Consider the following 26,443-nt stretch of genomic DNA (forward strand, 5'->3'; position numbering starts at 1 on the left):
CAACCCATTACTTCAATTCCTTTGATGCAATTATTTATGCAAAATAATAGAAACTCAAATAAAGTAGCAGTTGTATTTTCGCGCACAGATAATAAAAAGCCATACTTGACTTATTTTAGACTAAACAGTTTATACGTAATAGCATAAAAGCAGAGCTTCGTTCGTGAAACCACGGCCGAAAAATAGCGTTTTCCACATTTCAGTCATTGTGGGGAGGAATTTATTGTCTCATTTATGCCAGTCACCCATACATTTTCTCCGGTAGTAAGTCTAAAAGACCTCATCTCTCTGCGAAGAAACAAAAGCATGCCACATCCCCCCGATTTCCTAAATTAAAAACCGCAACCAGCAACATGTGCCAAACAACCTACAAGCGCATCTCGTTTTCTTTTATCGCTGCAATAAATAATCGGGCGAATAGAGAACATTCCAGGTCTTCCTCGCAGAGAAGCAACTTCTAGACAGAAAATATGCCCATGCCAAGAACTTGGCATTTTATGGGGAAAAACGCTTTCTCCCGCATCACATTCCAACAACAGCAGTTCAAAAGACGAGTACGGTCTAATGAATGCACAAAATGCATACAACAATCGAATTGGCGAACGAAAATAAACAGCAAACTTTCAAGGACGGTATTAGTAAAAAAAGAACTAAGACAAAAGAAGCAGTAATTGAACAATTTAGCTCTTAGAGCACAATGGGCAATAAAAATCCCACTGCTACACCAAGATGCTTCTTAAACAACGACAACACTAAATCGAAAATTCGTTGCAATAGGAGCGAATATGTTCATTCAAAACCAGAGAACTAACCCAACAATTCAAATTAGTCAAAAAAAAGCCAATTTCAAACAAAAATGGTGAATGGCCATTTAAAGGTAAGACATCAATAATGTAATCATACCAACGAAACATTTTACTAGTATTTGCTTTCTTATCAGAGCTAAATTTGCAAATGTTGTCCCAGTTAAAGCCCTAGATCGTAGCTTAAGCTGCGACACGTCCGCCATCTTGGGGCTAAACGATGCTTTCTTCTATGTCTGATATGGTGAAGTAGCTAGCGTGTTATGCCTCTTGATTATGTCTTGAGCTTTGAGCAATATAACCCGTTGAGCTGCATTTAATGTTTCCATTTGGAAAGAAAATATATATACATATTGTAGCCTTTCCCTTTTCTTTTTTAAATTCTAGGTGGGAGGAGGAAGAAAAACGACAACAACTCTGTCTAATTGCCCAAAATTACAAGAAGACAATTTACCACTTAATCATTTTTACCGGAAGAAGAAACTGTATCCTCGTGGCCCGACCTCTTTTTATCTGTTTTGGCTTAGTTACCGATGTTTCCACATTTACGCTTTCTGAGAAGAGACAGCTGTTAACGAATAGTTCCGAACAGGCGTCAAAGAGGAATGAGCTGAAGGCTGCCTTGTCTTTTTCGTCTCAGCAAATTGTTTTTCCTAGGATTTCCATCTTCACACAAAGTATCATCACATACGACTTTTTCTTTGTTGTGTTTCTGCCAGCAGCGTCTTTTTCTTGATACACTGTTGTAAGAGCGAACGGGGAGGGAGGAAGGGGCAGACTCCTACCAACAGATGATGTTATATTAAGCCATCAAGAGAAATTAAGCTTAGGAAAGAATTTTTCCTCTTTTATCCAACCTCGTGTTAAATCTGCAAGTCACCGCGGTTATAGGAACATAGGCGACTACGTTACTTACATTTTAACATAACTCAGCTTTTATTTGGAACGTGTGTTTGTAATGACGGCGTTGCTTATACTTGTATCTCAAACAGTACTCTTTCTTTAACACGAAATATGAAAAACCATCAGTATTAAATATTACACGGATATACTTTTCTGAAACTCAAATTTTTGAATACAATAAAAAGAAACAAGGCATATTAAATACAATAAAATTTTTCATTCATCTTCTGCAAATGAGAATGGAGAAGACAGAACTAATAATTAACCTTCAATAGTTGTTCCCCGGAAGTTCCAGTAAAACCACGATATAAGGCACTAAACGAAGAAAGATATTTGGACTTACCCCTACACTAACTTTTACTTTCGAGAAAACGGTCACAAAGGTGTCTGTTTTCTTTTTCAAAGGAAATAAAAATTAGATAACGGTTGTTCGATACAAGTATTTGTTTTTCGTTTGGGATTTCTTTTTAGCACGAACTTGGCACGCTCTAGCTCGGAAATATCACGGGCACGGGCGGAAAGGGGTTAAAGATATTCCTATAAGATTCAGTCAGATGAAAAGTAGTTCATCGAGTTTGGTATAAAGTTTCTAGTTAAGTAAATTCGTCCTTTAATAAGACTTTTCTGGAAAAATTTTCGGGACTTCTCAATTGACCAACTTCGAAACGAATATTTTTTTTTACCCACAGTCGGTGGTGTATATATATATATATAAAAGAAACACTTCCCCCGAGAATAACAAGGAGGGGGCAGAGATTAACACACAAACGATTGCATTCCAATCGAATGTCCTGAAAATCTCGAACACCCTGGTGACTATTAATCATGGCGAAAGTTCGGTGAAAAATCGATTGGTGCAAGTAAACGCGGAGCAACAGAAGAACCTCTAACGACTTCGTCGCTTAAACCGCTAAGTTAAAATTAGATGAGACAAGTCGGGTTAATCTTTTATCGCACATCCAATCCATTACTTACCCCCCCACACACGGAATTTCTCGGGGTGTATATGCGCACGTTATCTATCTGACGCCGGGGAGGGAGTGCGGAGATCATGTTAATAATGGAAGCCTTTTTGCTGCGATTCGGTATTTTTTTGCGCCAAAACCGTAACGAAGTCAATCGGGTATCAGGGTGAAGAGAAAATCAGTTTATTGAAAAATCCGATTGGACGTGCAAGTAGAATTAATGGATTATTTCCAGTTGACACATCGGAAATCAAACCAATTTATCTGCTCCCTCTTAACCCAGGAAAAAGAAAATTGAGGCCGCACTATAACATATGGTGTTGTTCATTCCTCCTGGGTTTCGAAGCGCTGCAGTACAAAAAAAAAAAAAAAAGATAAATAATGACAAAACAAACACACACCAGTAATACAGCAAGAAGAAAAATCTGAAATAATGAAGGAACAATTCAAGCTTTTTTTCCCCCCATACTTAATAGACGTACCAATTACAGGGTGTTCAGGGAAGGACTCCCTGATTTCAAAATTGAACATCTCGAAAACAAAGGACGATTTTGGAATGAAATAAATGGTTGTTTATTGTGAAAGCCATGAAAACTCGGTACAGAAATTTGGAAATTAGTACCTAAAAGTGCCAGCAGGTGGTGCTGCACGGTGGAATTATAATAGGACCCCTATGAATAGTGCTGAGAATATGGACGATAATTACCAGCTTTGAAACGTGAAACAAGGTATATAATGAATAACGAGTGTTCCCTGACGCTGGAATTTCATAGGTTAGGCCACAGTTCGACGGCAACAAAGCGAAGCTTCCGAAAACAGCAAAATGTTCCAACAGGCCATGATCTGAAAACTAACTATTCGTATGCTCATCGCCAAAGGACATGCTTACAAGACATGTTTGTATTGATTTAGGAAACTCTGTACAGCGTGCAACACCACCAGTTGGCACTTTTTGGTACTAAATTCTAAATTTCTGTATGATCTCTACGACTTTCACAATAAACATTCCGTTCGTTTCATTCCAAAACCTTCCTCTGTTATCGAGACATTCAAATTTGAAATCAGGGAGCCCTTCTCTGGACATCCTGTATGAATCCTTGGTCACACGACCAGGGCCCTAATAAGATATCGCAGGACCCTATGTCATACGCATTTTTGTGGGCCTTTTGTAGTCCTTACAATTTTAACCATTGGCAAAAACAATTTTATTCATTTGGGGTCTCTAAACAGGGGGGGGGGGGGTAGGACTAGTTGGCTTTCAGTAATTATGCCTTGTACACGACACATATCAATGCGACTGTCCAGTTCCTCTGCCACTCTACTGAACATGGTACTATCAACATTATTGACAGCATGAGTTATCAATTCACACATTTCTGATAGCTCGCGTCTAGTGGATAGGAAAACTTGGTCTTTTACACTCACAGGAAAAAGTACACAAGAACAACACGTGCTGTCAATGACGTGGATAAGTACCGTGTACAATCGAGTATGGCAGGAGCTGTACAATTGCATTGTTGAGCCCGTTTGAGCAATGACATAGAAAACCTGCAAGTTATATAAATAAAACTTGATTTTTTTTCTGTATCCTTTTCGATTTTCTTCCTTGCTATAGTCGTCTAGGTTTTCTTTATTATAGCGCTTCGCAACTCCGGAAGGAATTATGAATAACCCTGTAGTATAATATGTGATACAAGCCATTGCACCAGGATTGAACAGCTTGGAGGAGGTACTGTTTGCACACGTGAAAGCATTCGCTTCTTTTTAACGCCACATAACTCATAGACAAAAATTTTAATTCTGTTCCAATTACAGATCAATAAAGATACAGAAAAATTCTTGATTCTTACACTTCCTTTTCTCACCAGGACGGAAATCCGTTCGGAGGCGGACTTGCACAATCTTTGTTCCTGTGATAACTTCCCATTGTTGATACCTCTGGTTGCCCCATATTTCAAAGAAACATCATGAATGAAACGCGAATTTTTGAAGGATGCACTAAATCCATATCTATATGTAATTTTTATAATTTTGTGACTTTTTCCTTGTTTTATTTCTATTTCCTTCTGTGAAAAAAGATTCCAAACCTACATTTCGGAAAACAACTTCCAATTTAGATTCAAAAAAGTAAAATATGATTCATGTATCGCAAAATGTCAAATAAGAAGAAGCATCCAACCTTGGCTCATCAGACGAAAAATACAAAACCAACCTGTCTCCTTACTATTGTAACCGTGATCTTCGACAAAATATACCATGTTTCTCATGCATTTCCCATGAATATCTAAAATACTTTGGTATTTTCATTTTGTCTCGTAATATTTCATTCATTTGAGCGGAAATGTATTCAGAAGAGGTAACAAATTGATCACTAGGATTAAGTTAGAGATAAAGTAGAGAAAAGAGGGGGGGGGGGGGAGCAACTTGTCTCTCACGAAGATTGACTTTATTAATATGTAAAACATGAGTACGATAGAGCTTTAAAAACTAACCATTTAAGCAGATTCGATTTAGCAGTAAATCAAAAGAAAAGATATTGAATATGAATGAAAAAGAGTTCAATGATTGTTAAGGTTGAACCACTCGAATATATATTGTATATATGTATTTATTTGTATTTTGTAAAAATGACGCAAATGTGGCTGATGTAAATTGGTTTCAAAATACCTTTTCTATTGGTGAGTCCCTCAAACTTCAAGGGGAGTTCGCACAAGTACGTTTTTCCTAACTGCAACGATGGAGCATTTTCCCGTTATAAGCAGGGCCGGCGAGAGTGAAAGTGGACCTCTTCTCAGTTTGGTCGCCGGGCTCACTTCCTAGATACAAATTACGAAATTCATTCCATTCCAACTCCAAGGCGGCTCACAAAGTGGCCAGGCACCTAGTTTCCGACTAGTTTGGCACGGCCCTTCGTCGGATTTGGTTTTTTCATAAGACAAATTGTGAAGTACGGGATGAAAAAAAGTCTCCCGTGAAACTGTCAAACAAGAATGATGCTGATTCCTTGTCGATTTCAGTTAAGAAATAAAGAAGTCACTGAGCAGCGTGCAATTTAATTAATCGGTCCTCCTCGTTCAAGAGCTTACCAGAAATTACTCCGCGATAGACCAGACCATCGCAAATGACCCGCTGTCCACTCCTGTAACAAACACAGTACGTTTTCTTCACACGTTTCTGCGACGAAACATTTCCCAAGTGCGAATTTTTTTACGGAACACTTGACCTAGTTAATCTAGGACACACAGACACAATCAATAAGTAATCAACAACTTTCATGGCTTCAGCTTTCCGGTCGTCACACATACTAAAAAAAAAAATCTAAAACTTCCTTGTGTATTACATCAACACCTTGATCACAGTCAACAAAAGGCAGAACTGTGCAAGCTATAATACATTTCTACAAGACCATTGCACTAAACAGATTTCAGAAATAATATGTGTTCACCAAACATGCAATAATTTAAACAGATATCTAAGCCTCAACTAGAGATTTCTATCGCCACTAAAAAATAAGTAAATAAATAAATGTATCCCGTTGCAGAAAGAACGAAGCAGGACATTATCAGTACGTGCAATCCAAGAACGGGTGATGGAGAAGTGGGAAAGGAGAGAAATATTCGCTTACCTTGACTCTTGGCCCTCTCCCCGCAAAATTTCCAAGGTAAATCTCCCTTTCTGCGTTAAATTCGAAATTGTTCCATCTCATCTATAATTAAAACGTGCAATCTGCAGTGAAGTACGTCTTTTTTACAAGTTCCTACACAGTTATTTACTTCTACTCGAAAATATAAGTAACTACACATAGCATGCACTCAAACAAGGTTAAATTACAGTTCAGTCAAAGTTATCCACAAGCAAGTACAATTGCGTAATGAAAGGGGTAAGTACCGCAATTGTTGTTGCTCACTGCAAGACAGCATGTAACGCTTGGTCAAAAACCATATACACAGATAATGTGTGTTTACAGTTGTTGAATCAGCCATCGTCGTAATGAATAGCTTTGGCGGAATTTTACATAGAACTAGAACAAGTTAGATCATTTAATTCAAATACAGTAAAACCTGTAAAGTTGACCACCTTGTAAGTTGACCACCTGTCTATGTTGACCGCTTTTGTCAAGAACGGAATTAGTCCTATCTTATATAATGAAGGAAAACCTCTGTAACTTGACCACCTCTCTATCTTGACCACCTGTCTATCTTGACCACTAATGAACACCAAGTTTGGATTGGAGTATTGTAAAAAACCCTTTGTAAGTTGACCACTTGGTTTATTTTTTAAAATTTTATTTAGCAAACTATTATTATTATTATTATTATAAGCTTTCCAAGAATATTTCTGATGCCAGACCAGCATTTTACCAACTAAATGAAACAGCAGCATAACTAAACCTCCTTTTGAGTTTAACCACATGGGAAAACTACTAAGAACCCTTTTATTCTCCAAACTTGTTTTTCTTCTGTTGATAAGCGAAAAATTTGTAATTTTTGATTAGCTATAAATTTTTAGGAACTATTAATATAAAATGAGTAACTTTTCATAAACAATAAGGCTTTTTTTGAACAATTTACTGAAATTTTAAATTTGCACGACACATTATACGTCATTCTGGGAAAATAATCTCTAAAAATGTTTGAATAACATCTTAAATTATTGTTTCAAAGTAATGCTAAACAATGAAAGTGAGTTAAACAGAAAGAGTAGGTGTCACTTGCAAGAATTACAAAAGGTGTCATAGTGCAAGAATTCCAAAAAAAAAAAATCATTACCCTCTTTATAAGTTGACCACCTGTCTAAGTTGAACACCAAAGTACTGCACCGCAAGTGGTCAACTTACACAGGTTTCACTGTACCATAAATAACAAAATATGTAAAATATCAGACACATTAAAAGTAAACCAGGAGAAAGCATTCTCCAATACTAGCTAAAAACGAAGAATAAACAAGACAATGAATACAGACGAAAATTAAGGGTTTTTTCTTTTGAGAATGCTGCCTAACTGAGACAGTTCATTGTGGCAGACAACAAACCTTTAAAAACATTCTCATGACTCCACATAACTTAATATGTAATTAGAAAGATATCGGGGGAGATAGGCGCGGCCTTCGCCCCGGGCGGCAAATTCACACTATTAAAGTTTTTCTTTTTTTGTTGAAGCAAGATATAAATACTTGAAGGAAGATGGGCAAGGACGGCAGTTTCAAGTTTTAGCCCCGGTTCGGAAAAATCGTAGATACGGTACTGGTAATCAGTCAGGCGAATATGTTGGATGTTGCTGACTCGTATGAGCAATAATTAAACTGCACATGTTTCGTATGAGTAAAATTTTAAATAAACACACAAATAATAAATTTCAACAAAAAAAAAAAAGAGAGAGAGAGAGAGAGAGAGAGAGGAACGTTTTAAGTAGAGGCGCTTCAGCAACGATCTGGGTCCCACTCACTATTCTAATTATTCTATTAGTAATTTATTCTAATGGTGGTCAAATATAGCACTATTTAGGGTCAATCGCCCCAATGATTTACATTTAACACTCAAATAGAAATAAGGTCAAAAGCGAAAAAGCAACATCAGTATAGTCACCTCCGCCAGACAGGACAGCTAACGAGGAATATAATAACAACAATGTCCATAACTGATGCTGTCTGTTTCAAGGTGTGGAATCCTCTTTCCCGTTTCCCTACATTGAAAGGTGTTCGTGGGGTTTTCGATATTCAATTCCTAATATTAAAAAACTACCATGGGTTTATTGCCATTGGTTCTGCCGCAAAAATATCATCCACTTTTTACATGTTTTCGCGAAAATGCACAAAACAAAATGGCAGATAATGCCAGGCTGGCATGAGATGCTGAGTAGCAAAATGAGGAACTGGCGAATTCGGTCTACATCACTGAACAGTTGGTCAACAGATATAATAATCTTTTGTATATTGACGGAGTACATGCTGTGTTTATCTTGTTGCTTAATTTGTATTTCCCACAGTTGCTTTCTCTTTCTTCTTCGGCTTTAATTTTTCCACGAAGACGCTATTTTCCCAACGTTTTTCTTTTTGAGGACGCTCCAAACGATCATTTTGCTCGCTTTTCTTAATGTTCAGAAGGGAAGGCATCGAATAGTCAATTGGTCAAGGTCAGAATTCACTGTATTGAAGAAAAAAGGGGGGGGGGAGATGGGGTGCAGCAAAGAAACAAATAATACGCAGCACAAACTGCAGGTCCGCCACTTTGCGAAGTAGCAGAAAAAATTCCATAACCAATGAAAGACTCCAGGTAAACTTCAGGGGTGCCCACCTGGCGGGGGGGGGGGGGGTCATGGCGCAGGCTTTGCCATTGAAATGTTTAAGGACGGGGTATTTTAAGAGGTATTTTTCACTTTGAGGGGGGAGCTCTTACTTTTGGCGGGGTCTTCGCGATATTTAGGGGGTTGCAAACTTGTTTTTAGGGGGGCAGCACTATAAACTTGATCGAAAAAAATGAGGAAGCCATCTTTCGTTTCGCATTTTACTATGAACGTTTCCATAGTTAATTATACTATTCACACATTTCAACCTTTTTATGTTTCAATTTGTAGCAAAAATTTGAACTTAATTTTGAACCAACAGGACTATACAAGGCCCTAGATACAGTCTTTAGTAGACAAACGATGAGATTATTTAACGTAAATGATAACAGAATGATTTAGAGCGTCCGGTAATTTTTAAAGAAAGTCTCGTAAATGCAGAAGTCCTCATTCAAAACACATTAATTACCGTTCATTACAACAAAATCAATCTTACCCGGGAAGCCTCCGAAAAAGGAGAACTTTCCACAACAGAGAGAAAAGAGAAAAAACAACAATGAAAGAAACTGAAAGGGAAACAAAGAGAGCTAAGAGCCGCACATAAAGGATGTTTGAAACGAATGACGTATCCTTTGCGAAGTGACGTCACCCCAATTCACCCAAAAGGGTAAATGGACGTATTGTGCATTCACGACGCAGCAAGCAGTCACGGTCATAAAAAATACTCTCGGCCAGCCGTCAGAATAATTGCAAGCAGCTCCACTAAAAACATTAAAAGGAAATTCTATGGTGTTTTCTTTGGCTGTAAAAGCGCCTCCCATTCAACGCACAAAGAACTTTTTATTGCCAATGCGAAGCAGATAAGCGATTCATTGCAGAACTCTGATAGCAGAAAAATGCATACAGGCGAATTTCGCGGAGCATTCCAGCAGCTATAACAGTTCTAAATATATTTTTATTTTCTTATATTAGGAGAATCTGGATGAGACTGACAGGGGAAATTGAATTGGAAATCAAAAGGTTTTCGGTTTAATGCCGGTAGAGTGATTAATTCTTCAACTTAAGATTTCAAGTTTACAAAAAGGAGATCCAAGACGTTTCTAACTTTTCACTTAATCGTTGACTCGTCAGTCACTAAAATCAATGCTGGAAACTAAATCCAATTCAAAGGTCTTTGCAGTTTGTAATTATTTCAAGTTTAAGGTTAAAAAAACAAAGTAACAAAATGACTTTTATCGCTTGCCTGCATTTGATTTTTATCTTTACGCCATTTTGCAATCATGTACATTTAGGAACTGACACGGCAAGTGGGAGATTTCCATGGCACATAAGTCCCGTAAATAAGATCCGGTCTCTGCATAAGCGAAAAGGTGCGACTACGATTAAATTCTGCTGAATCCAATTGGTTGAAACTGAACCGTCTTTATCACGTGACTGAGCATTTATACGTCCCTTGACAAACTCAATATCATCCCTACTTAGTTCAGGGTTCATACTCTATTTGGATGAAAAAATTCCATGACTTTTCCAAGACTTTTTCATGACTTCAATGAAAATTTTCATGACCACGTTACACGAAGCGAATAGCACTATTTAATCTCAAACTTTGTAATATATGGAAATGAGCATTAGCAAAACGTCGATATGAATGCCACAGCCTCATTATAGCACTTACTTGTAATGGAAAAAATGCAAGAGCACACTTAAAAAATTAAACTATTCTTATTTGTCTTCATCACATAAATTTAAGTAAAGTAAAAATGCAGTGAAGCGAATATGATGATGCTTAAATGCCTGACATTTTTTAAAAACAGGCAGAATGATATTGAATGGGACAAAGGTTGAATGAGTCATCACTAAGTTTCAATAAATTTGCTTCAAAAGTTACCTTTTAGTGTCAACAGTGCCTTTAATCATCCACGTAACTTGACAGTATTTTGGTTCTTTAAAGTAAAGCCACATAGTTTAGTTCTCTCTCTTTGTTTCTAAACCAGATCTTTTTTTAAAAAACCATTCAGTAATGAATCAATCTTCTGATTCAAAAGTATATTTGTTTTATTTACAAATTTTCATATTTTCAAATGTATATAAATTAATAGGTTCAGAAATTCCAGCACATGTTTAATTCCCGATATTGAATGTAGCAGTGGGTCGCATGGATTAGTTTTTGCATGCCGTATGTTGGGCACTACTGTTTTAGAACATTAGAATTCTTCTTTTTCTGTATTCTATCGCCTGACTTAAGATCTTTATTTTCTTAAACATTCAACAAATTAAGTTAAATTTTGATAAATTTAATAATAAAGTCCTTAAGAGTGATGGAATCGAACTTGCATGCAATTGAATTGCTTTTTTTTTTTTTGAGTGGGCGTGGCAAAACTAAGAACGTGAAATTTTGTTACTACAGAATATGAAACAAAAGAAGTGTTGAAAATAACAGAAAATTCAAAATAAGTGATGTCTAGGCAGTAAAATCACATCGCAAAAATGGCAAGCGGCTGTGACAGAAGTGGATGCAATGAGATTTCAAAATTCAGATTTAATTTTCGGATCGTTCAATTTTCCGCTTTTAATAGCTTTTATGTGTTATACTGTTAAATAACTCAAGATTTCTACTGCTCCTTTAGCTCCTGTTCCTTTCTCTTTGTCCAGGAAATTTTTCCATGACTAGACATAAATTCCCATGACTTTCAAAGAAAATTTCAATTTTCCATGACTTTTCCAGGTCTGAAATTCTGTTTTTTTTTTTTTTTTCATGACTTTCCAGGATTTCCATGACCCGTACGAACCCTGTTAGTTCCACTTTTGTCACACTAATAAGTATGAAAAAATAACCCAAAATTTGCTTTCCAATGAAAAGTGTGACTTACCCAGTGATTCTCAGCACAGAAAGATCGAAACATTAAAACCTTCGGGGCGTACAAGTTCTGGATGATGAATATCATGTCAACCAAGTTCTGAAACTTTTCGGCGGAAAAGGCCATATGCAATGGTCCACTCTGACCAACGACCAACAAGAGCGAATAAAATATTACAAATTGCCCTCGAGTACCGATCCCACCTGCTCATTTAATCCCAATGCAAGAGGTTAAGTTAAGATAAATAATCTGTAATCGTAGTCATTTAGCATCGACTCCAAAAGAAATGTATGGAATATTATGAAATCTATGTGTGCGAAAAAAAGAGCCCGATTTATAAATCATACCTACCTGGAAAATAATCCGACAATGATGGAGAGCTTTGAGAGCTTTCAGCATTTATTATCTGACAAGTAATTATTTTATGGGGAAAGAAAATGTCTACCAGGAGATCTCAAATTTACATCGCCCGAATCCCAAGGTTATTTTATAATACTTTGGAAAAATTTGTATTTTTATTAGTATACTCTTATTTTTAAGGTCAGAATTGGATGATATTAGTCTTCAGCAGTCTTAATCAAGAACCAATGTCAGCTTCTCAACTTGGAAAAACAGTCATTTCCTGAGGAATAATCACCTGTTGCAGAAATATTTTTAAAATTTGCAGCTACTCAGCAATTTTTTCAAGTTCACGTTTAATGCTTCCTCGGACGTTAGTGGAGAATGTCAACTTAAAGTATATTTACTCATATTTAGTGACAAACATGTTACATCATTTTCAGCAACCAAGTATTTCAGATGATGATGACACAATGCCTGCAGCCGATTATCACTGGGCACCGTCTGCAAAAGCAGTTGGTCAAAGATGCTAGGTAAGAGAAGGTTCGCAAAATTAGTTCTACATTCTATAGCTGTTTTGTCCTTAACATTCTTTGTATATTGTTTTTTACCCAAAAGCTTATGAAAACCAGTACTCCACGGTAAACAAACTGTCAAAAATCCAGAACTTGAATGGAAAATCTAGTACAGCTGAGGTAAAAGGCATGCCAAGGTGTTAGATCCTTCAACAGTAGAAGTTTCAACCTATTATCTATTTAGAGATGCAAAAGTAATTTTAAACGAGCTGTGCCTCACATGACTTCCTTTTACTCCAATTTAATGTCTTTCCCCATTACTAGCAATTTAAATGTGATTCAATAGTTTACTCTATAAATATCACAACACTGACTAAATTAAAATCAGATTTAAAAAAAAAAAAAAAAAAAAAAAACGCCAAATTTGTCGCGAAGTTGGTGACCAAAAAACTGGCGATATATCGCCAAGTGTCTGTCAAATTATAACACCACTTGAGTTTACCTTGAAATTAACAACGATATCTTCCGAAAAGGGGGGGGGGGGCAAAAGACCCCTTCAGAAACACCCGAATGCAACCAAAAGGGGGAGGTGCACAACTAGACCCCACTAGGAGTCTACGTACCAAATTGCAACTTTCTGGACATACCGTTCTTGAGTTATGCAACATACATACGCACATCCGCACAAACGTACATATAGACGTCACAAGAAAACTCGTTGTAATTCACTCGAGAATCGTCAAAACGGATATTTCGCGTATCTATACGTTCTTGGGCACTTATCCATATGTGGTCGAGTCGAAAAAAAAAGAAAAAAAAAAAAAAAAAAACTCAACATTCAATCAGGGAAATTAAAGTCTATTTTTGAGTGAAATTTTTTTTCGCGAACACAATATACTCTCTTTTTTATAAATGAAGTAAAAATTAAGTTGGCTACAAATTGCTCTGCTTGAGTAGCATATACGAATTCCAACACCATTCAAGCGCAGACGGCGAAGGCAAGTCTTCATTCCTGGATACCATTTCGAGCCTCCCCCCCCCCCACACACAACATCAAACAAGCAATGATGAAAGAGGCTTTTTTTTTTATCACTCTAGCTATCACCGAAACGGATCCATTAAGCATCGGGATAAAAATCGAGAATCGCACACGACGACAACCCGCCCCCTTCCTATGCCGGATCGTCATACGCATTTAACGAGGCGACAAGGGTGATGAATTCAGGTGTGAGACAGGATATTTATCCGGAGACTGACGTCCCGTAAACCGAAATCATGGTCCGTGAGATCAAATGGGGAAAAAGAAACTGGAGCACTGGTGTAGGGTTTTCTTGGAGGCAGCCCATGGACCCGAGCCAAAAAGAACATTTTCCGAGCAGTCACTCTTTACGAGTGGTGAAGAGTAATGAACTCTTTCGGAGAAGCATGCCGCGAGCAGATGGTGTGTGAATAAAGTTATAAAAAGGACGAACCAGAGATTCTTTTATTTCGTAGAAGGATGCAACAGTGAAAAACCACAGAGCCGCCTAGCAACAACAATCTTACTTTGTATTGAAAACAAGAAAAAAAAGTGCCTTCTCGTCGATCAGATCGAGTAGTCCGACCACAAATGAAAGAACACTAAAGCACTATCTTCAGAAACTCACAATACAGTGAAACCTGTCTAAGTTGACCACTACTGTGAAGTACAGAATAACTACTTTATCAAACATATCAACGTCCATAACTTGACCACTAAAGTACTGCACCGCACAGGTGGTCAACTTACACAGGTTTCACTGTACAGTAAAACCCGTAAAGTTGACCGCTATTTTCAGAATTAGATCTATATCATATAATTCAATCTCTATAAGTTGACCACAAAAGTAGTGCACCGCAAGTGGTCGACTTACGCAGGTTTCACTGTATAGCTAAAAACTACAGCATTTGGTACGACATTAAAAACTCAAAAAAAGCAGTCAACTCGCGATAACTCAAAGCCATATAGGAAGCCCGAAGGTTTGAGCTTGTACCTTGGGACCGAGTTCTCGAGAGTTGACTATACATACTTATAATTAAAGGAGGTCAAAAGAGTTCTTCTCGAGAGTTAAAATGAAAAACTGCAGTCGAACCAGTTGCAAAACTTTCTAGTCGTTTCCTATAACTGTAGACAAGAAAGTTACTATTCTACATCTACAAGAAAAAAACTGCTGAAACCATGTTCCCCAAACCTCCAGAAAAAGCGATATTTTTGTCAGATGAAGAATCAATGTAATCGGTTTAAATATAGGTGGACTTTTAACTGGTTTATCAACTTTACATAACCATTAAATTTTTTTTTTTTTTTAATTTAATTGGAAACTGGAACTTTTATTTCATATAACTTGCAAGAGGACCAAAAGATGACCGAATTTTATGTCAAATTACTTTAAACTGGACGAGTGACCCTCCATTCAAAATATTTGTTGGTTTAATTCCTGTAAAATGCAGGAAAAGAACAACATATTTGAAAAAAAAAAAAAAAAAGAAAGAAAGAAACAGAGCAGCCACAGGATCACTTTGCAAAACTAAATAAATCCCGATTTTTTTTACATTCATAGTTCTGAACCACACCTACAGGAGACATAAAGGACAACAACTGTAACTGTACGGTAAAAATTCAAGAGTCGCACACGTGCAAGAATGAAACCGTAGAGCTACCTCCATGGGATGGAACTGGCTATACAAAAGAAAACCGAATACTCTGGCACGTAAGGAATGCCAACAAAAAAAAAGAGTTTGAGACAAACACTAAAAGTTGCTTTCAATCGCATGGAAACAGGTTTTTTTTCTTCAAGTAATCATCGTTGGACAGCTAGCTATGCGGTAAGATATCTTTCTAGCAGCCTAGAAGAAAGTTTCTCAAGTTCAGCAGCGAGACACGTCTGGTTCTTCAAGAAAAAAAAAAGAAATCCCAAACTAAAGGAACAAGGTTACCAGTCAGCAGGGTTGGCAAAAAACCCGGTTTTTTTTTTTTAAAGCCCATGGACCCATGTTTTTTTTTAAATAATCCCCCTCCCCCCAAAAAAAACTCCCAACTAAAGCTGGGTTTTTTAAAAGAAATGTGGGGTTTTTTTTTTCCTTTTTTCTTTTTTCAGGAAAAAAGTGGGGTACTAATAGCATATTGTAGCGCAAGTATATGGACAAAGCACAAAAACTGTCTTTGGGTAAAAAAAGCTGGAAAATTCTGCGTTTTCTTGAAGAAAAGTATAAAAGACGACGAAACCTAAGAATGGTGAAGTTTCAGATTTTTTAGTTTCCATGATTACCAACAGTTAAGGCAGTTACTTCTCGAGTGATAAAAATCTATTATTCGTTTTCAATTACTACTTTTTTTTTTCTTTTGTATTTGACTTTATTGTATTTCATTTTGTTATGCAAAACTACTGTAGAACCTAGAGTAGTTTAAATCCCTTTTTTGTGACGTGTTGGTTTGAAGAAAATAATTCACATGAAAGCCTTTTAGCTAGAGTGGTTTCCTCTGTACAATCTACAAATAGTGAGAAAATCGGACGTGACAGGACTTAGTCAAGTTAATTTGAGTTATTTATTGACCAGTTAAAGAAAAATGTTAAATATATTTATTTAAAATCTTTGAAGTGTTTTTTTATAATGTCGTTAAGAGTTAAGAAGTTACTATTAAAGTTCAAAATTCATTTTTTATGTCCATTGTCAGTGGTAAAGAAAAAAAAGTTTAAAGTGTGAAAGTATTTAAATAAATCTTTTTTTTTTTAAACTTCTCAAAAAATTTAAAAAACCAAAAAGTGGGCGAAATAATGGGTTTTTTAAAAAGAAAAAAAAAAAACATTGGATACAATCCAACCAAACCTGCCAGTCAGAAAAAGTGCTTAATGCAGTTCCCCCCCCCCCCTACTGTTAATCCTTAATTCATATTAGGAATCCGTCCATATTGCGTCGGCCTGTATATATAGCGGCTCTAGGTGCTATGAGGTCTTCTTGACGCCATGGATAGAATTTCAAAATTTCTGTAAAGTTACTTTAAATATATATACAGTAAAACCTGTAAAGTTGACCACCTTTGTAAGTTGACCACCTGTCTATGTTGACCGCTTTTGTCAGGAACGGAATTAGTCTTATCTAAAATAATGAAGGAAAACCTCTGTAACTTGACCACCTCTCTATCTTGACCACCTGTCTATGTTGACCACTAATGAACACCAAATTTGGTTTGGAGTATTGTAAAAAAACCCTTTGTAAGTTGACCACTTGGTTTATTTTTTAAAATTTTATTTAGCAAATTATTTCATTTTATTATTTTTTTATAGCTTTCCAACAATATTTTTTGATACCAGACCAGTATTTTACCAACTAAATGAAACAGCAGCATAATTAAACCTCCTTTTAAGTTTAACCACATGGGAAAACTACTAAGAACCCTTTTATTCTCCAAACTTGATTTTCTTTTGTTGTTTTATTTGAGATTACCTTTTGTACTCTATGTTCAATGAAAACATGTGTCAATAGAAAAATATAAAGTTTTTTTTTTTTTTCCAGTTGCAATGTTTTTGCGGCAACAATGGAATTGTGCTAAAGAGTAAAGTTACTTGTGCATTGCAGTATTTCTCGTGCAAGGGATTAAGAGATAGGACATTTTCATTTTTAACTGCCTTTTTGAACTATGAGAGCCCAACTTGTTGCTCTTTGTGTTATAGTTTTACAAAAAATGGCTTCAAAAAGAAAGTTAGTTGAACTTGAGATTGATAAAAAGTATGAAACATTAAAGTTAATTGAAAAGGGAGAAATCCAGAGAAAATTACCTGGGACACATATGGAATTTCCAAAACTAGTCTAATAAGTGCGCCAAACTTTAATCAGGAGTTATTTTGTTGAAAAGTATAACATCATGGGGTTATAAATGTATATGAGAAAAAAATAAAGCGAAAAATTTGTAATTTTCGATTAGCTATGAATTTTTAGGAACTATTAATATCAAATGAGTAACTTTTCATAAACAATAAGATTTTTTTTATCAATTTACTGAAATTTTAAATTTGCTTGACACATTATACTTCGTTCTGGAAAAATAATCTCTAAAAATATTTGAATAACATTTTAAATTTTTGTTTCAAAGTAATGCTATACAATGAAAGTGAATTGAATAGAAAGAGTAAGTGTCAATTAGTCAAAAAATGAATACACGGTGCAAGAAATTACAAAAAAAAAAAAAAAAAAAAAAATCATTAACCCCTTTATAAGTTGACCACCAAAGTACTGCACCGCAAGTGGTCAACTTACACAGGTTTCACTGTATATATATATATATATATATATATATATATATATATATATATATATATATATATATATATATATATATATATATATATATACACTAACCTTTATCGAAAAACAATCCTAAATTAATTTAACACGATAACTTATAGGGCTTGAGGCAAATAGAAATACACAAAATTCCGCACAGTCAAATAGGTTTTTTCATAAAATTTCACTCTGTAACAGCTCCTTAAAAACTTGAAATCTAAGTAGGACGCGACCAATGGGATGATACTATACCGGCCAAAATTTGGTGTGTGCACCCATTAAAAATTTAGAATAAAAGGCAAAATTCTTAAAAAGCATTAGATTTGATTCATTTCTCCTTAGTAGGAAAAAATTAACAAAAAGAGTTGATTCTTTTTTTTCAAGTCATTGGTTTATTTTATTTTTAAATAAATATGAAAGAAAAGTTCGAGCCGAAATTATTTTTCCCATACGAAAAACATAAAAATATTGGCGTTATATCGACATTTTTCAAGGCCATGGCCGATCTTACGCATAAAGTAAATTCATTTCACAACAAAAACTGTCATCTACATTGTCAAAACTGAACAAAACTCATATGACATTCATTGGGATTAATATCTTTTCCACTAAACTCAAAAGACAAAAACAAAAAACGCATGAAAATCGCAATGGTCAATTTACCTAATTCCTTAATATCGTTGTAATATGCGTCTCACATGTGTAATGAATCAGCTTAAAAAGATAACGAGGAATATCAAGATCTTACGAGGCTTCTTCCTGTGTTTTAAAACGGAAGCAATAATACTAAACAGCTGTAATCATTCCAATGTTAGGCTTAACATTCCTCTTAATTCTTTAAGTCGGCGAAAGTTCAGTTGCTTCATTGTTAACTAAGAAGCTCGGAGCTCTTGAGATCAGCAAAAAGAGAGAAACATTGTTGCAACGTTGGCACTCTAAAAATAAGCAATCTGATGAACATAAAAAAGCCCCCAAAAAGCAGTATTGTTCCAAAGACGCATTCTTACTTTCATTCTATAAGACCCTCATTATTATATGGAAAACGCTTATAGCAGTATTAAATTGACTTTTGCTTTTTATCTTCATCTTGTTACGTTTCCTCTCTCGAATTTTAATATTTTCCACTTATAGCAATCCACCTGATATAATCTCCTTACCATCAAGAAAAGTAAAAAATAATGAAATAAAACGTGAATTTTGAGTCAGTATTTTCGACCAATTTTATTTTCAAAAATCTAACATCTTTAGATAAAAAAAAGGAATTAACTAGTAAATCACATTTTAATCAGTAGTAATCTACTCGCTTGAATAAACTCAGACGCTACTAGACACTAGACTTGAAATTTACGAGTGGGTATGGCAAAATGACAAGGGTGAAGTCCGTTATTATGGAATCTAAAATTTAAGAAAGGTAAAAATAATGGTTTTTAATACGAAGAATTAAAAATAATAGTAAATATAAAACTAGTGATGTCCAAGACGAAAAATCACTGCAGAGACAGATGCAATCGGATTTTGAAATGCATAAAAATTTGGGACTAATGCGTAAAAAATAGTTTAAAAAACTAAAAAAACACGTTCTCGTAGCAAAATGAACTAAAAAGTGAAAAATAATCTTTGAATGATAGTAGTTGACCAATCACTTAATTTTAATGTAATACAAAAAAGCGTGGGGTGCTGTCTATTTACATTTTTGCTTGGACTACAAATGAAAGAAATTCAAGACAACTGATAAAAAGCCCCCCCACGCTTTTTTGTATTACATTAAAATTAAGTGATTGGTCAACTACTATCATTCAAAGACTATTTTTCACTTTTTAGTTCATTTTGCTACGAAAGCGTGTTTTTTTAGTTTTTTAAACTATTATTTTATTTTTCTGTTTTTTAGTCTTATGTTGGAGAATTATCAGGAGATGAAATTATTTATAAACGAGTGCGAGGGTAATATCTTAAAGTTAAGACAAGGGCACCCCGAAGGGAAGCTACTGTGAGTCATTAATGTATGTTTGCGGAAATCATATTTATATTACTTTGAAAATTTGAGATGCATTTGAATACAAGTTTTGTTTAACAATAGTCTGATCAGCAATGAATTTCCAATTGAAGGCTCACCTAGATTTTGGCATGAAATTAGTTAAAAACAATTATATTTCATGTTCTAATTACCTTGGAGTATTGGAACAAATTTTGTCTGATGCAGAAAAACGAAAGGTTTTTGTAGATATTTTTAAATAATTTTTGCGAGCATTTTTTAATGTATTTTTAAAAAAATTTTCCTTTTCACATTGTTGGATTTATGCCAAAATATTGATTAAAATTGGAGGAAACTAACAATTAAAAGAGTTATATAATTAATTTGATTATAGAATATTGCATTGTCATCGGGTCTGAGGTCGTGTGCCAAATTTCAAAAGAATCCGATCGCAGGAAGTGGGCTAAATTTGAGCTGCAAGATTCCATTACAAGATACATACAGGTGAAGCTAATAAAAGAGTGTTAAAAACACTCGACGTTAAATCCCGGTTATCACAAATTTGCCATTTCAACTGCGCTTAGCTGATTTCAAAAATCTTGCTAAACTTAATTACAAACATTTTAAATTTAGTAATAAATATGAGATAGCAACAGATAAAAATTAGAAATCACAAAGTTGTCTCTGATTTAGTTTTTAGGCCTCGGTAAAGATTGAATTTTGCGTCGTAATTATTAATGGGTTCGGTGTCTGATCTGTCTGTCCTTTTGCAGGGCCAAATTTTTAACCTCAGAAGAACGTACTAGAATTGCAGCATCACTTCTAACACTAAGTCGAACCCCCCAACCTAAATAAAAATGTATAATACTAAATTGTTTACACCTAACGTAAAATATCCGCAAAAGACGGATTTCTGTACTAATATTCCAATCATTTTTGAAGTACACAACGTGTTTTTCATCTATGTTAAATAAGTATTTCCAAACTGATAAATATTGAAGTGTCATTTTTCTCTTAAGAGTATCAGTTATTCATATCCGTAGTTTCATATAATATATCACGAAATCGCTGTTAAAATATTCTAATCGCATTCATTAATTTGGTGGGACTCTCGCTCAGTCTAAATATAAACAAGCAACACGAAATCTTAAAAAAGAAAGCCCAAAAAGCTTCTTAAAACAGAAAGCCCAAAAAGCTAAGTCCGCGCGTAAGCGCAGTTGAAATGGCAAATTTGTGATAACCGGGATTTAACGTCTAGTGTTAAAAACGGCTTAACTGCGTAAATTCTACGCCTAATCTGTAAAAGTTGGCAGTATGAACAATTTAAATTTCCATAGCCCTATTGTTCACTAACAAAACGGGAAGGAACACGAGTGTCGGGCTGGCATGAAATAATATAACAATTCATTAAAATAAAAGCTAACCATCAACAGTTCACATAAAATTAAAGTTGATGTAATTTCCCAGGCAAAAAGAGCAGGCGCTTTCAATACGCCTCCCTGCAACCTGGGAAAAAATGGAGTATAACACGCATGAAAAAGATTTTTTTTTCAGTCATAAATCACAACATTAATGTGTGAAACAATATTTATTTGTTACTATTATTGATGGGAAACGTGAAAACAAAAGGATGTAGAAAATATATTGCCTCGAAAAGTACACCATTCCGAGGGCTTCAACAAATGTCGCCCACAAAACTAACGATTGAGGCTCGACACAAAAAATGTCTCAAATTCTACGGGCCAAATTTATCGGTTTTTTATTGACCGCATTGGAAAAGAATGGATTAGTGCATTTATTGATAAGCAGAGTGCACAGAGTGAGGAAAAAGGGGAATGATATTTTAAAAATGAAACATAAATGTGATTGAAACTTAATATCTAGAAATATAGAACGTAGTTCAATTTCGCTGTTCGGGGAAAAAAATATACTATTATTAGAAATTGATATATTATTTGAGGCACTCAGAAGCAAAAGGGTGTAAGTGGCCAAATTAAAAATTTGCTAGATAGCTAGTACAAATAGTGGGAGAACTTCTCTGTGTTGGAGCAAGAGATGATACTAGTAGCTTTGGTAGGTTCTAATATACAGCATGATTTAGAAGAAAAAAAAAATCAATGAAAGTCTATTAAGAATTTGAACGCGTTTTATAAAAAATTTCGAAAAAGTCCAGTTGAATGGAAATTGTGTCGACGTAAGGGTTTTCTACACACTGCATATCGTTTATTGAAACCCTTTTCACGTCTGAATTTTCAAATGAATGCAATGAGGTTCGCAAGTTTCTTTTGAGAAAAGTGCAACAAAAAATCTTTCTTTGTCCCCCCCCCTCCCCATCAGACCTAGAAGGCAGTTCTGTGTTGGGGGGTCGCCCCCAAAACATTTGGTTTTCAGTGTAAAAAATGCAGAAGTTTCAAACAAATTTGAAAATTCATTTCCAACCGCCTTTTCCTTCGGTGATTCCCCCAAAACCTCAAGATGACTTCCCTAAAATATTCTTTTCCGACTAAAGGAAGAAAGGATAAATAACACCTGCGCTAAGGTGCGATTTACAAAGGAGAAGAGCAGCTTCACTGTATTACACAGGGTTCATACTCTATTTGGATGAAAAAATTCCATGACTTTTCCAGGACTTTTTCATGACTTCAAAAAAATTTTCATGACCTTGTTACATGAAGAGAATAGTACAATTTACTATCAAACTTGCCAATTTTTGGAAATGAGCATTGGCAAAACTTCTGTTTGAATGCCACTACCTCATCGAAGCACTTACTTGTGGTTGAAAAAGTATTAGTATACACCTAACAAAACTAAACTATTCTTACTTGTCTTCATCATATAAATTTAAATAAAGTGAAAATACAGTGAATGGAAAATAATGATGCTAAAATGTCTAATAATTTTTCTATAAACAGGCAGAATGATAATGAATGGGACGAAGGTTGAATGAGTCATTACTAAGTTTCAATAAATTCGCTTCAAAAATGCCATTTAGTGTCAACAGTTCATATAATCGTCCAGATAACTTGACAATGACAGTGTTTTGGTTCTTTAAAGTAAAGCGACATTCTTCACTAAATTCCTGTTTCGAAACAACATATTTTTTTTTTTTTTTTAAACCTTCAGTAGTGAATAAATCTTCTGATTCAAATGTACTTGTTTACTTATTTGCATTCTCAAATGCATATAAATAGGTTCTGTAATTCCAGAACATAGTGCTTGATCCATGACATTGAACATAGCAGTGGGGCATATGTTGGGCACATACTGTTTTAGAGCAATTAGAATTCCCCTATTTCTCGACTCTATCGCCTGTTATATTTAATAATAAAGTTTTTAAAAGTGATGGAAAAAGAAATTAGATGCAATTGAATTGCATTTTTTTAGTAGGCATGGCAAAATGAAGAACATACAAGTTAACTACTACACAATATAAAATAAAAGAAGTGTTGAAAATAATGATAAACTCAAAATGAGTGATGTTTAATCAGTAAAATCATACTGTGAAAAAAGACAAGCGGCTGCTACTGAAGTGGATGCAATGCGATTTCAAAATTTGGTTTTGTTTTTGAGATCACACAATTTTTCAGTTTTAATAGTTTTTATGAGCAATACTGCTAAATCACTCAAGATTTTTAATGCTCTTTTAGCAACTGTTACTTTCTCTTTGCCCAGGACATTTTTCCAGGACTTCAAATAAATTTCCATGACTTTGAATGAAAATTTCAATTTTCCATGACTTTTCCAGGTCTGAAATTTGCTTACCTTTTTTCCATGACTTTCCAGGATTTCCATGACCCGTACGAACCCTGATTACATGAAGAATTTGGAGAAAGGAGCAGATCCTATGGAAAAAACAATTTTCCAGCAAAAATCAAGCAATACGAATCAGAATCAACTACTGGCTCCGATGTATTTTTGACAATCAAGCATTTGTACAGGGCGTTATTAATTTTTAACGAAACAAGTGCGAGAGCTCTATAATCCTCCAAACTTATTTTTGTGTGTAAATAGTCTGAAATATATTTAATACAGTAAAACCACTCCAAACAGACACCCCTCTTAGGCGAACACACTTTTAATTCCCCCCCCCTTCCAAGGCAAATACCATAATTAAACTCCTGTCCAGCGGACACCCCTCTGCTGAGGGCAGTTTTTTAGTATCCGCAATAAAGGGATTTTACTGTACAGTACATTAAAATTAACAGGTAATCAGGGTTCGAAAACGTCATGTTGTTTTGATATATATCGGATATTTTGATATCTATCCGATATTTTAAATTAGAAAAAACTTAAGTTTTCAAAATAGTAAATGCATTCCCAAATCACTCTTCATTTTGTTATATTGTAATTAAATTACAATATGTAGACTTTAAACTAAGGTTTCTCTTATTATTTATATCTAATATTTCAATTTACATTTGTATCAATTTTAATGGACTTAATTTAACATTAGCTGTTCTACTCATTTTACTTGTGTTAGCTACTTTTAGTTACATGACTCAGAAATAAATATTATACATTTGTCAGTGCACAATCATAAGACATTTTCATTTTTTCCGAGCGATGTTTAATATTTAATTCGGCACTTTTAATATGAATTAAAATTGTTGTTATTGTCTTGTGCCAGCTAGGCAACTTGGGGTGCGTTGCTTCACTTTTCCAACTGTACCGTTACCGTAATTTGGTATGAAGTCCGACTTCCACAGTACTCACACGCCATAGGGACCCGTTTAGAGGGTAGGCAACCACACTGTAACAAATTTCGGAAACGTTTCTGGGTATATCGGAAAGGTTTCCGAAATAATAAGAATCCTTCATCCAATAGCGAACTCCTCATTATTCAGAAAGCTTTCTGTTATTTCAAAAAATCTAGAAGCGGAAGTGAGGCGCAATGCTTCGAAACGTATTTTATCCTTCCAACATTGGCGCCAGTGAGTCGGAAATAACGAGAGCTTATTTTTTTCCTTATCTATGGTTGCTGCAGGCAGCAACTGTTTAGCATTGGATTACTTGTTATTTCATGTCTAGAGAGTATCAAATTGTGTCGAAACTAATTTTACGCTTTTGCATTTTCGGCTGCCCTTTATTTTTTAGACGATGTACGCAGCTTTTAAGTTAGTTAATAACGATTTGCTTCTTTACAATTTCCGGTGCGACCATGATTTCATATATATTGTGTGTCCAAGCGTGAATAGTTTCAACAGCCGTTTTTATACTTAATGAAACGAAACCCTTTGGATTACTTATCCAGTTGTAATGGAGGTACTTAGATTTTCTTCCTCTCATGTTCACTTGTAAGTATTAATGAATATTTTAAAGCATGTTGCTATATACATTTATATTTTTGTTGATTTGCATTTGATGAGGCTCCAATTGTAACTGTTTTTGGGTTTATCGAATTAATTTAAAGTTATTCTACATACCTATGTGCGCAGTGTACTATTTGTTGTAACCAATTGAAACTGATTAATTACGCAAAAGAAATAAGATTTATATTTGAAAAGCAATCACAGAAAAGTTATTTCGAAATACTTGGATATACATACATTGGTTCAAAAAAAAAAAAAAAAATCAATTGTTTAATTCATTAAAAATATGGTAATGCAAATGTATTCTAGTATTGTAATATGCTTCACAAAAAATGTGCCAGTATTATTTATCTTTTTTTATTATAATTTATTCATTTATTTAAAAATATTTATACCATTAGAAAATGGCCCAGTTATCTATTAGTAAGCAACATAGTTATGCAATTAATTCATGTGCTTATTCATTTTGTTAAATGTGGTTGACAATAAAAAATTCCTTGACATTAGTTGTTCGCTAAGTAACATTTCCTTCGTGGATGTACAAGTTTAATATAGGATAGTCAGGAGGAATGAGTCAGTGGCAAAAATGGAACAGTTGCATTTACAAGCCGAAATAAAAAGAAATATTATTTCATGTCATTGTTTTAAAAGTGATCATTTTTTAAATACTATGTTATTAATATACAATGTACATATGGGGAGAAGACGAGGGGCGTTCACCACGCAGACTGCCATTGACATTTTCAGGGATTGCTTTTTTGAAAAAGGGGAGCGCTTTATAGCATTTTATGGGTTCACCATCACTCTTATGGTGGGGGGGGGGGGGAATCTCGTATATATGAAATGGAGTAATCATGCAATAGAATTCAATGTTTTAATAAATAAAATATATAATGCATTTTGCGCAAATTGCAAAAATAAAATCAGTAACCTATTTTGATTAAGTATTTATATTTGTGATGAACTGGAAAAGGGAAAGAACAGAAGAATCAATCCGAATGGTTCCAACAGGAGGACTTGGTGTCATATTTAAATTCACCAATTTCTCTGTTGCACTTTTCGGTTCACTTTGCTCGTCAGAGAAATAGACTTGACGCGAAGGGAAGGTAAGTTCTGTCAAATATTATCCGAAAATAAAAGCTATCAAGTTTGATACAAGATATGTTTCTAAGTTCTGCATTAAAAATACAATATGTT

The 26,443-nt window shown here is 34.8% G+C and overlaps 1 protein-coding gene across 4 annotated transcripts in view; it reads right to left on the reverse strand.

Annotated features, from left to right (window-relative positions):
• LOC129216267 (polypyrimidine tract-binding protein 1-like) overlaps positions 1 to 26,443 on the reverse strand; it is a 128,606-nt gene that overhangs the window by 89,614 nt on the left and 12,549 nt on the right. For 3 of the 4 annotated variants that reach the window (XM_054850471.1, XM_054850469.1, XM_054850468.1), the window contains exon 2: positions 6,297 to 6,377. The exons of the other annotated variant lie outside the window; for it this stretch is intronic. In XM_054850471.1, coding sequence (XP_054706446.1) covers positions 6,297 to 6,377 — 81 coding nt within the window. The remainder of the gene's footprint in view (positions 1 to 6,296; positions 6,378 to 26,443) is intronic. 4 annotated transcript variants of the gene reach the window in all.

This window comes from Uloborus diversus, chromosome 2 (genome assembly GCF_026930045.1).
Source record: "Uloborus diversus isolate 005 chromosome 2, Udiv.v.3.1, whole genome shotgun sequence".
Lineage (NCBI taxonomy): Eukaryota > Metazoa > Arthropoda > Arachnida > Araneae > Uloboridae > Uloborus > Uloborus diversus.